Below are 13,010 nucleotides of genomic sequence, written 5' to 3' on the forward strand. Positions count from 1 at the left end.
TATTGCATGCCATATGCAAATTGACAAGTGCACCAATGCTGTGAACCCCTTTTTCCTGTGATTGGTGAGAAATCATTGTATACTATGCACGGAATCAATATAAGTTATCCCAATTTCTCGTATAGCCATATGGCAGAAGACTGTTTGGTGAACTGAACCTTTGTATTTACTCACATGATACCAAGCATAGTTGAAGTTGGTCATACAGTGTGTTTGAATGTGAGTGTACCTTAATTAATTGAAACAATGTGAAACCATTCCGGACCATTCTCTTAAAGCTTTGCAACCATCCAATTAGATTTGTATTACGACAGATGATGTGAAGCTAGCATAAAGTAGTAAACACAGTATTGATCTTATATTCATAGTTAAAAAGCAATTTTCAAGAAATGTATGAGGGATTTTAAGAAAGGGAAAAAAGAGGGGAGAGTTTATGTTGAGCACTTTAACCCTGAAAGCGTAAAGCAGTTTTGTTTTGCCTCGAGAAATAGATTTCATTTGGAATTTTTTAGGCCTTTTTTTGATGACACATTTTGAGTTAAAACAAAAGTTCAATTTTTTTTTCAATTACTTTACCTTTTGTTATAAAGAAAACATTGGCGTAGGCACTCTTAAGACTTGATGCGTCCAGATGTATTTGGCCGCTGTATAAAATCACGTGTGTTTCACACATTTTCCTTCACCAGATATTAACGAGTGTGAGAGTGGGATCTCCGCGTGCGCTACCAACAGTACCTGCACGGACAACCAAGGCAGTTATCTCTGCACGTGCGACGATGGTTTCCGTGGTGATGGCTTTACTTCGTGCGTCAACATCAATGAGTGTCAGGAGAACCCTGGCGTGTGTCACTCCTTAGCGACGTGCACAGACACCGAGGGAAGCTATCGCTGCGACTGTAACCAGGGTTATCAAGGAAATGGCACATATTGTGAAGGTAAAACAATTATTATTTATGTCATTTCTGACCTGTCTCCACGAAATGAGCTGAGAGTTTGACTTTTTCTTTTAAAGAATTGACATATTGGTAATAAAGGAAACACAAACAACCAGACTTCATTGATGGCTACTGTCACGAGGCAAAGGTTGAACAGAAACAAGACGTACAGGTAAAAGTAAGGATCAAGACATAAAGAAACAGTTGCAATGGGTAAAAATGAAAACGTTGTATAAATGTTTGACTGAATTGAAAGCTAATTTTGATGAGTAAAAGAAGACTTATAGATTTAGGTTAACCTCAAAACCAATAAGTCGACTGGCCCTTCAAAAGTTGGGTTTGTCTGACTGTAATGTTAAATAGAAAAAAAAGAAAATTAATTTCGTGACGACAGGTGGAAACTAACGAAGTTAGCAGAGTTTTGTCAAACAGGTGTCAAAAGTCAGACGCCACTTATATGTCCCTTTATTTCTGCTAGAATGTATAGCATGTACACAACGATATACACCGAATTTGAAAAGCGCCACTGCTTTTGTAAATCAGTTTATAGTGCTATCTTGCTTTCTTACATCAAAAAAAAAATGAAATGTACATTAGTCAAATGTAAGCGTTGAGAATTGATCTTTGGTTTTCTGCAGATTTGAATGAATGCATGACCGGTTCCGATGAGTGTGCAGCCAACATTGCTAAGTGTACGAACAATGTCGGTAGCTACATGTGTTCCTGCGTAGATGGTTATGTCTCTGCAGGCTTCCCAATTGGTAGACAGTGCGATGGTAAACACATTTTCTTTTCTTAGAAAACAAAATGTATGTGGTGTGAACTTGCACAAGCACATTCAAACTTGAGTGAACTGGGTCCTCAAATGTTTCGTGATGTAAATGTGTAAAAAAAAAAAAATCATGGTCATTCAAAATGTTTCAGAGGGTTTTGCAGGATTTTCTAGAAGGTAGATCTAAGCCCGTGTAACTGCAAAATGCTTGATGCCAGTAGCATGTCCACGTCTTGCTCGGTGGAGGAGGGGCGCTCATATTTTTTTGAAAAATTGTTAAAACAGTACTGATACTAAAATGCTGATGAAGGGAACATTTCGCCAGGGTTTACATTTCTCCCCTCCACTAGTGCTCCACCTGTGCACCCCCCTCCCATTACTGGATAAATATCTGCTTGACTCTTCTTAAAAGATGAAGTATAAAGATTGTACCATTGAGTTCCTGTACAGCACAGTTCTGGATTTTACAGAATTTAGGGAAAGTTCCTTTGAAAAACATTCCCTTGGAGAAAGACTGAAACTACATTGTGCGTTCTTTTCGTCAGTCGCGCCTAGAGCTAGAAACCTGCCTACTAGTGTTTTGTGCCTTATTATACATATACTGAATATTCCATGATATGTTTTATTGGCTCCGACTCTGTATAGATATTGATGAGTGTGCGCTGAATCTTGACACCTGCGATACATCGGTGTCGCTATGTAACAACACTATCGGCAGCTACATGTGTGACTGTAAGGAGGGGTATGAAAAGAATGCATTGAGCCAGTGTGAAGGTAATACCTGAATTGTTACAACAGTTCTATGCTGCACATTGTTAGTGATGTACGGACTACGACTGATGAATTTTCACTTGTTGTGGTTTTGGGCGATAAACCTTGCAAAACAACAACCATCTTTCACTATTAAATTTCAAATGTTGATTTTTAGTATAAGGACTAGAAATGTCTGGCCAAGAGTGAATTTCATTGAGGTGGCAATTATCCCGCCTAAACTGACAAATTATATTTTCTACAAATTAATGAAAACATTCAAAATTTACTGTCATTCCCAATTGGGAATCTCGGGGCAGTGCGTAAAATGAGGTATTTGGTTTTGCTTTATGTATAAACTTATCTCAATCTACAAAACTTTGTCCAGTTTGTTCTTCAATTTACCATTTTTATTGTGATATCGTAACACTTACATCCTTAAAAAAAAAAGAGGTTTGAAGGATTTTGCAAGATTGAGGGAAGGATGATCCAAACCACTTACATCAGTAAATAAAGAAAAAAAATGTCATTGGTTTTCTTGCAAAATGTTAATTTTTTTTGTAGGATTCAGGAAGGTTCTTGGCCAAAATGCTTAAGGAGTTTGGGGTTGATGGAATGTTTGTTGACATCTTACCCAATTATTTAGATGTGAATGAATGTGATGACACTCCGTGTACGATGGCCAACTCCATGTGCGCCAATCTGCCAGGGACATATGAGTGCAACTGCATGTTAGGATTCTATCAACAAGGCGCAACATGTCTGGGTAATATTTTGCTATTCCAGATTTGCTGGAAATCGTAACTCTTATTGATGATTTGTTTTTTTTTAAATGGCCATTAAAATAATGATGAAATTATCATACAAATGTTGTACAGGTAAAAAGGGGAAGTTAAGGTGTGAGCATGACTATTATGCTAATGTGGACAAAAACTTCCCAAACGCTATAGTCACAAAAAAAATAAAAAAGGAAAAGAAAAAAGATAGAAGACAGAAGTCGATATACAGCAAGACAATGTTGCAGTGTGCATCACGGTGCACTCGTAGAAGCAAGCATTGTGGCAACTATTGTTTGGAATACCTGTTGTAAAAGCAGTTAAGACATTGTTTTTTGTCATTAATGTGGGGCAGAGTTGTAACGAGTCCAATTTTGTTACTCGAGTCGAGTCGAGTCATTTCAAGGAAGTGATTCGAGTCGAGTCATTACCTCAAAAAGGTCTAGTCGATTTCAGTCAAATTTATGGTAGAGTCAATTCGAGTCACTGGTACTTGTGCATCAATCAAATAAATAATTGAAGAAGGAACACACGGCACTTTTTTTAACGATCCAAAGACTTAAAATATGTTGCATGGTACCAAATAGACTCTTCTGCTGGACGTTTACCGAAAATCTACGTAACAGTTAATAAGAAGTTGAAATTCGGGTCTGGAATATTTTTACGCAGACAACGTAACTAGTTGTTGAAAACGGGACATACATTTAGTCGGAGTATGCATCAAGGGCTTAAGAAATCGCCAGATGCCGATGCTGAAACCAATAATTGGGAAATGCGTTTAAAGCCTGGTTCCGGAGTAGTAGTTTGTGCGCTACAATATAAAACCACGAGGGAGTCAGTTATACGGCGTATATTTGTATGCGATAAGCGGGGAAAAAATTGACAGAAACGCAAAGTACGAAAACAGAAATAACTTCACTTCAAAAATTCGCTCAGGTTTGGGACTCGAGTGATTAGCCTTCGACTCGAGTCGAGTCATTTGCTAACAATGACTCGAGTGAGTCTTGTCAGTTATCGACTCGAGTTATCGACTTGTCGACTCGAGTCGAGTCGTGTCGCCAAAATTGTGAATCGAGTCGGAATCGAGTCGAGTCAATGACTCGAGTCATTGCAACTCTGCTGTGTGGCCAAACTTGTCAATACTTTGTTAGGTCGCCAACATTAAATGTGCTTTTTTTCTCAGCGGCTTATTCAAAGGAGGTATCTGCCGTGTTTGAAATCATCAGTGGCTTGGTTGTGGACAGTGCTGGATTTGATCTGGCAACAGGCTCCGTCACATATCGCCAGGATTTGAAGACTTCGGTACATATTCCTCCATAATATTGATTGCATGATTGGTGGTTACTGATATGAGTGTGGCCGTTGTGCTTTAATTTAAGAAAATGAAACCAAACATGTATAAAGGAATCTTGAATTTATTAAATCAGCACTTCAATGAGATCAACAATGTATATAATTAGGAGCAAACAAATAAATTGATGACATCCCAAGAAAAATGAGTTAACCGTTAATAATGCCCATGAAAAATGGCAAAGGGTTTTTGCTTCAACAAGATCAATGCTCATTGCCCATGCCATAGGCAGGTGGTGGCTTTTGTAAACTATGGACTAAACATTTCCAACTTTTGCAGTGCGTGAAAGTTTTGTTGAACGTCCATCATAAAATAGAAATGGATTCCCATCTTGAATTGCTGGTCCTCTTTATGAATCATGTTGAAATCAGATGGAGGCAGCCTTCGGAGATTCTTCTCTGAGTAGTTCCTTCAGGGATGTCGTCATCACATCCTTGACGCTGAACTCGGACTCAACAACAGCTCTACTGAAGTTGGTCATCAACTTCCAGAGTGGCTCTATGCACTCGGATCTAGACGTCATCATGGCATTGCTTGCCCAGCTGACGGGTAGCAATGGGGGTCAGCTGGCTCCCAACCACCAGCTGATCAGACGGACATTCATCATCGGTGTCCCCAGTAAGTCCTCGAACTCAAGATGAATGCTTCTAAGTCAAGTGCGTTTCAAACTCAAATAATAATGTCTATTCTCACAAAGGAGAATAGCGAGCAGAGGAGACATTCACAGTAAAATAATTCATATTCTGCTGGTTTTTTTTTCCAAACCAGAGTGTGATTCAGCGCCCTGCGAGAACAGTGGTGAGTGTGTTGAAGACAACTTGGCCACGGGAGGATACACGTGCACCTGCCCGACGGGCTACAGCGGACAAAACTGCCAAGTCGGTAAGTGAACTTCTGTACAAAATAGCGTGATTTGTATCTTTCGGTGAGAGACTATTGGGAAAATGGCTCATAATTATGGGATCGGCAATTTGCCACAGAACTCAACGAAATAGGGAAACTTTGTGCATGATTGCCTCTTCTTATATTTTTGGTGATATAGGCTATCATGTGTGTTTGTGTTTTCCCCTCAGCACCTTGTGATGTCAACCCTTGTATGAATAGTGGGAATTGCGCAGTTAACTCTTCATCAGACACTGGCTACACCTGTACATGTGATCAAGGATTCAGCGGCCCTCGGTGTGAAACGTTAGGTAACTTTCTTAATAAAGAAGCTTAGCACTTAAAGAGATACAGTGTCAGGATGTTGGTTGGTGGTTTTTTTAATCAAAAGCAGAGTAGGCATGTGCCAAATGACCAACTGTTGAGGGATTAAAGGAAATATCAGTGCTGTAGTCCAGTCCATCACAAGTCCCTGCCAGTGTATCATTAGTCCTTCAGTCGTAAGTCAAGTCACTAGCTATATTTCAGTGAAATGCAACAAAATAATTCCTTTGTCATTGTTCAACTCGTTACTTGTGACTGACTTCAGGAAAGGACTTGTGATTGACTGGACCACAACACTTGCAAATATACAGATCATTTCATGTAAACTCAAGAATATATATATGACTATGATGTTACTTGGTATGTAAAGGCTTTATGGTAATTACAACACTGTTATTAGATTTCGATATCTCATTTCACGCTTATTGTAAACATACCTTGTTATTTAAGGGCACAGATTTTGTCCTGTAATGCTCTGGTATACGTGCATCTGTGCGCGGTAATGACTCAAACGGGTTGTTTGCAGTGGCTAACTACGGGTAGGGGGAGGCACGGGGGCACGTGCCTCCCAGTGGATGTCCATGCCTCCCGGGTGCCCCCCCCCTCCCTGCCCTCTATCGCAATGCCTCCTCCCATCTCCCCCATCACCCTTTTAGAATCTTGAATTGAACGTAATGATATCATTTGCCTTCATTGCCCCGCCTTGAAAAATGTAATGCACCTCCAGGTGCCCCCCCCCCCCAAGAAAAAGTGTAATCCAAGGTAAGCCACCTGGTTGATTGATGGCTGAAAACAAAATATATTCATGTTTTGCTTTAAGAATTTATCGGTATTTGCTCTTGCTTCTGTTTAAAATTGAACGAGCACGCCAAAATGGATTTTCATCTCTGGTTTATTTTAGCTGTACCCGCCTCCAGGATATGATTCTATTTGATTTTTATTTTTTTTATTTTTTTTATTTTCTCCTAAGCACCTTGTCAAATGGGCAACGACTGCGTAAACGGAGCAACTTGCGTCAACGATCTCAACAACCCTCGGGGATACACCTGCAGCTGTGACGTAGGATTTATGGGAGAAAACTGTGAAATAGGTAACGAGTTGGAGTTGTTATGCTTGTTGGAAAAGAATTGCGCTTTAGTTCAATCTGTTTTGTGTTTTTGAAAATATTGAACGTTCCTATATATCATATGGGTTCAATGACATCAGTGACAGTAAAATAGTACAGAAGTGCAAAAAAACTGTCTTACAAACTGTCTAGCTGATATATTTCAATAATAAAAAAGGAATTGCGTGGGAGGTCCAATCTATGCCTTTGAATAATGACAGCAGTTTAAAAACGGTGTTGTTGTTTTTTTGAAATTCCGAAGGTGGTGAAGGTTTAAGGTATAATTTCAGGTTTCATGATTGAGGAGTTTCTTGCTGTTTTTCAAGGTATGCAATGTGCTATAGTCATATATTTGCAGTCACTCTGGGAAACAGAATTGTAATATGCAACAATCCCTTAAAAATATGTCATGAGACTTGCAACAAGAATAAATAATGACTGCCGAATATGTACGTATTTTCGTTTCAGCTTGTACGCTTTCATGTGCGAATGGCGGAACACTGGATCTTGCAGCATGCACATGTACATGCACCGACAACTGGAGTGGACTGAGCTGTGACGGTCAGTTAAAAACAGTCAAAACAAATAAACGAAATACAGCATTATACTTTTTGGGTTGGGGGGGGGGGAGTAGCAAGGGATATGTGAAGGGCCAGGGACGCAGAGTTTACGGCCATGAATTTGATTTCTGTTTAATGCCGTGTATACAGTTTTCAAAAGGATATCAAACCTGTGACCTGTTTTTATTACAAAGCCTGTATGTCCACCTTATTGGTTCCATTGCTTGGTTGTAATTTTGTTTTAGATATAATTGGAGTTAGCATTGCATTTTGCTTGGGCTTTAACATGGATTTGTGGGGGTAGCGGGTTTAAAACATGATCTTACGGACTTTGGAATTAAAGATTAACATCAGACATGTGGCCGATTTGTTCATGCATTGAAATTTGAGGCACGGGTTTAATAGTCACATTAAAGCCTTATACTGCCCAACGTGATTGCCTCCAAAGCCCCAGCACTGCGTCGTCTCATGGATTCATCAAAAAATAAATACATTGTAGTAGAGTAGGTGTTTATCGGTTCAATGTTATGTGATTGACACCAGATTGTACATTGGACTGCATGAATGGTGGTAATCTGAATCAGCCAACATGTCAGTGTATGTGTGAAAACGCTTGGATGGGAACGACCTGTACTGGTAATTATACCTCCATTTCTGTATTCCATATACCTTTATCATGCTGCCACCATTTCAGTCATGTTCCCTGTATCCAATATTAGTACTGAATGATAATATATTTTGTGCAAAAAGGGAACCAGACTATTTTTCCTTCCAGCCTCTCTTTCGTTAAGTTGATTTGCATGGCTATAAATCACTATGGCCGCATTATGATAACGGTCTATAGGGAACAATGGAAGACAATACGGTCCACAATTCCTGAAGGTCCATAATTATTGACGATCGTGTACAATACATATGAGTTCTTCCAAACAAGTAAAGGTACAAACAAATGAGGGACAATGGGGGTACATGATTGCAGCTTAATACCATACACACTTTGTTCTGTTTGGATGTGTACTTGCCTCCAATGTCATGGTGCAACCAATTTTATTAGGCAAACAAGTTGTGCTAGTTGTAGCAGAAACTGTTGTGCTGACCTTGCAATACCTGGACATAAATTCTGTCCCTAAAGTCATGGTTCATGCGGACTGTTTGCTGTGCCTACATACTTGCAGTGTCCATTAAATAGACAGATGCTCTGTTTGCAGAAAATCATTTGAGCTCACCAAGCATTCTTCGACTGTGTTAAAAAAATTGTTTTAAAGAGCTTACTATAAAGATAGACTTTCTTAAATTTCTGAGACTAATTTCAGTCAGAAAAAAAAATTGGGATAATCTTTGTTCTCATTTTTTGTTATTTTTCAGACTGCGGCTTAACTAGCTGTCCACCAGGAGAGGATCTGTTCAACAGCACTTGTCAATGCTCAGGTATAGGCAAATAAGGACAATGTTGAACGTTGGAGACACTTCCCTCCCCTTTATGGATTCATGTTTGTCATATTCACAAGACAACTTGAATTTGCAGAGTTTGGCTAACAATCCTACATGACCCCACTATGTCGTTATTTTCCAAGTGACAGTGTTTTTGGTGTTTCCTTTTTTAACATTATTCTCAATCTCAATTAAACAAAATGACAAGAACCTGCCGAACTATACCTAATGTGTGCAAGAAATAACACAGTTGCCTTTATGCGCTCTCATTAATTATAAATAGAAATATTTGTATGTAAAGCAATACCATTTCATTTTACTCATTGCTCACTTTTCTTGTTGTATGTATGTCAGCTTGCCCGTTCACCTGTTTCAATAATGGAGTGCAGGAGCAGAATTGCCAGTGTACATGTGACAGTGACCAGAACTGGACAGGGGATGACTGTTCCGGTAAATGAACATCCATTATTGGTTCTATTGTATTAACTTACATGTATACATTTGTCTGAGCAGGAAAGCTCTCCTCTTGCTCTGAAATCACAGTCCGCTGTGCCGTACAACAAATATAGCAATTTTTAAACAAGATATACCAACCTTGGCTATCACTCTCCCAGGAAGGGGAAGGGCGTTTCAGGTTGACACCCCTTTCGTCAGTTTTAACATCTTCCTGTGACGACACACCATTGTTTTGCCTCCTCATTTTTGGACGAAAGGCGCACCGCGCACCACTCGACATCTAATGCAAAGGTGGTTGAATCCACACGAATAATGCGGGAATTTCATGAAATCACAGCAAGACACTTTAAGTTTCGTTCTCTTCCCCGCTTTCCTTCAATTAAAAGTACCGATGAAGTCGATGGAGAAAAATGACCTTTGGAAAAATGGACAGGATTCGAACCAGGGACCTTTTAATACAAAGCTCATCTCGTTAACCACTAGGCTTCTGTGGCAGCTCCACGACTGTCGTTCTTTAAAATACTTTAAATGTAATTAATAGACTAAATACTTACTTTGATATGACGTTATGTTTTTTTGTTTTTCATGAATAAACATAATTTTAACAAATCAACCACGAAAATGTACAAATGCCTTCGTTCAAGCAATAGAGAAGAATTCGTGGAGGATGTTTAGCAGGTTGATACACTTGGTGGCGCGCCGTTCGCATTTTTTTGTTAACAAAATTATCCAAATTGAATGCTCCATGAAATTTGCCAAACAATCGTCAAGATAAACCACACATTTTAACAGAGGAAATGAATCTTCACTGTCCACAAACCAAGCCCTGTAGCCATTCCAACCAAGTAAAGCTTGCATTAATACTTGGCGAAATTATCGCCCTTGTGAGCAGAATTACTATTCGTTGGCATAATGAGGCCTGATGAAATGTTGTCATCTTGATAACAAATTACGTTCAGCATCTTCAAAATGTGTTTATATCAGGGAAAGTAGCTCATTTGCAGTTATGTGGTAACACATCCCAACTTTAACATTTCTTGTCAAATAAAACTCTAACTTATGTTAACTGTTTAAATATCTTCATAGCATTTAAAATCTGTCATTTGTTCTGTTTACAGAATGTCCGTTACAATGCGCGAATGGTGCAGAGCTTAAAAGTCAGACCTGTAAATGTTCATGCACAGGTAACTGGATGGGAACAACCTGCTCTGGTAAGAGTTGTGTCTATTTTTCAAATTACCCTATTGTTGTCTTTCTGTTTCTTATCATTGAATATTTCACAGAAAGCCAATCATCTTTCCTCGTTTAAGAGTTTGGAAATCATGCAAACTCTTGAATGAGGGGCATCTTGATGTCAGTACACGTTGATGTGGGTGTATCGATCTTGTAACACATCAGACGCAGTGATTTTTGTTGGTGTAAATTTGAAGCTGACAAATAGAGAATAATTGGACAATTTATTTGTCGTTACGGCAACGGAAGCTTTGTCTGTGTCAACATGGAAAAAGTTTATGTTATTCAGTGTATAATGTGATGAAGCCGCGACCTGTTTACAATCTCAAAAGTCCTAACAAGATGTTGTCAAGCAAGTGGTAGTAACTTAGCTGTTAAGGCATAGTTCCCTGTTTTATGCCGCAGTTTTCGAGGCTACATTTCTTCTTCAAGAAAGTGTAATGTAGACTCGACAATGTTGTGAACTGAAGTCAGTTTTGTGAACTCAGCAATTGATGTAGGTTTAAAATCGATGAGGTATTGAGGTTTTCAATAAAATAAAGAAAGGGAAAAACAAATTAGTACAACTATGATGTGAAAAATATGAATTTGAACCTTTACAGAGTGCCAATTGAACTGTGCAAATGGAGGAAATCTCAACAGTGGGACATGTCAGTGTACATGTGCAGGTAGCTGGACTGGAACCACCTGTTCTGGTGAGTTTTGCTTTTAATCGTAGAAAATGAGTGTCATTAGAAATGATTGATTTTGCCAATTTTTAAACTAGCTAAATGTTCAAATCATTTTTTGTTGTACTCAAAACAAACGGACAAAAAAGTACGATTGTAATTGTCTTCTCCACCGACGGAATCCTACTGATGGTCCAGTCGGCCAGTTGCCAATTTTCATTTTTGTTGTCATTTTAATTGTTCACAAGCTACGTCTTAAAAAGCGTGAAAATGGAAATTCAACTTAAACAACTGTATCATAAGTATTCTTAAATAATTATTCAATCTTGTGAAAAAGTATGTTCTCAGCTATTGGTAATTTCTTAATTGAACAAAACAAGTGGCTATCCTACTAGCTATATAGTGGAAATGTTAGAACGAGGATTCATGGCTTTACTTAAAATTTAAAAGCATGTTTTAATTTTTGAAAACTTGTGACTTAGAACACAAGCCTCGTTGTTTAGTTTATTTAAAATAGTTAAGATACGTTTTTAAGCTAAAGTATTGTGATTGTTTTCTTTTCAGACTGTCCACTTTCCTGCGCAAATAACGGTACGCTGAATGACGGAGCATGTCAGTGTCAATGCGATAAAAACTGGATGGGAATTACCTGCACTGGTGAGTATGGAGAAGTCTTATATTTATACAATAGAACATTGCTATAACAAAACACCACCATACCAAAATATGGCTAAAAACGAACCTTCTCTCTTGGCTTTTAAATTGTTTGCACATATAAACAGACCATTGTTAGCCTGCAAGTATTATTCGGTTACTCGATCAATCGATTGCTGTGTCGATTATTAATGTACATTTTTGTATTCGATTAATCAAAAACCAAGTAGTGAAAATAAAGCTTTCCGTTAAAACCTAAAATGTAAAACATTCCACGTAGCGCTAAACGATGAAAATTTCGTCACAATTATAATGTTTGTCTAAACAAATCGGAATCGCGTACGTAAGCTCTAAAACATCGAGATCTATGCGATTTTGTTTTTAAATCGTAGCTTTATGCTCAACCCAGATTTTCCGGCCAAAAAAAATGAGGCTGTTCGATTAATCGAAACCGTAAACGAAAAGGGAACGATTAATCGATTGAAAAACATAAAGATAAACTTGCGAGCCTAGAGCATTAGAAGACAAACAAATTGCCCTCTATATCGACCCAATTATGGTTATAATCATTATGAATGGTTATAGGACATCTCGTATCTCGTTCAGACCTGAACGTTGTTGTAGTTAGCTGCAGGTTCTAGTCATATACCTAGGTGTTTTACAGTGTATAAGCATACTCGATATTTATACAACGCCCGAATAAAGCCCTAGCTTTTTATTGAAATGTCCCATCTGCCACCTCTTGAAATAATTCTTACCGTTGCACTCATAAACATTCGTTATTTGTATATTACATGTATAGCACTGTAGATGGGGAATGTTGTACTGTTAAAACAGAAAATTGACCAATGGAGATTGTTTGTTGCAGACTGCAACTTGAGTTGCGAGAATGGCGGAACGCTCAAAACTGCTACTTGCCATTGTTCATGTGCCCAGAGCTGGACTGGGGCTAACTGTTCAGGTAAGGGAACGAAATTAGACATTTAAAATTTACAGTTATCGGGGAGGGCTCTAATATTTTGAGGGGGCTGGCATTCTCAACAAAGCTTCAATACGTCAGTTCATCATAAAAGTGATAATTTCCCATACAATAGTTAGCAGAAGTTGAATTTG

At 38.5% G+C, this 13,010-nt stretch overlaps 1 protein-coding gene across 1 annotated transcript in view; it reads left to right on the plus strand.

Moving 5' to 3' along the window:
* LOC119720462 (fibrillin-1-like) overlaps nt 1–13,010 on the plus strand; it is a 41,412-nt gene that overhangs the window by 19,805 nt on the left and 8,597 nt on the right. Inside the window, exons 23-39 of the mRNA XM_038190134.1 lie at nt 687–935; nt 1,574–1,711; nt 2,353–2,481; nt 3,104–3,223; nt 4,417–4,535; nt 4,956–5,202; nt 5,353–5,466; nt 5,658–5,777; nt 6,761–6,880; nt 7,364–7,456; nt 7,999–8,091; nt 8,821–8,883; nt 9,241–9,336; nt 10,461–10,553; nt 11,178–11,270; nt 11,808–11,900; nt 12,766–12,858. Of these exons, the coding sequence (XP_038046062.1) occupies nt 687–935; nt 1,574–1,711; nt 2,353–2,481; nt 3,104–3,223; nt 4,417–4,535; nt 4,956–5,202; nt 5,353–5,466; nt 5,658–5,777; nt 6,761–6,880; nt 7,364–7,456; nt 7,999–8,091; nt 8,821–8,883; nt 9,241–9,336; nt 10,461–10,553; nt 11,178–11,270; nt 11,808–11,900; nt 12,766–12,858 (2,073 nt within the window). The remainder of the gene's footprint in view (nt 1–686; nt 936–1,573; nt 1,712–2,352; nt 2,482–3,103; nt 3,224–4,416; nt 4,536–4,955; nt 5,203–5,352; nt 5,467–5,657; nt 5,778–6,760; nt 6,881–7,363; nt 7,457–7,998; nt 8,092–8,820; nt 8,884–9,240; nt 9,337–10,460; nt 10,554–11,177; nt 11,271–11,807; nt 11,901–12,765; nt 12,859–13,010) is intronic.

Source organism: Patiria miniata, unplaced genomic scaffold, assembly GCF_015706575.1.
Source record: "Patiria miniata isolate m_02_andy unplaced genomic scaffold, ASM1570657v1 HiC_scaffold_9, whole genome shotgun sequence".
In the NCBI taxonomy this organism is placed as follows: domain Eukaryota; kingdom Metazoa; phylum Echinodermata; class Asteroidea; order Valvatida; family Asterinidae; genus Patiria; species Patiria miniata.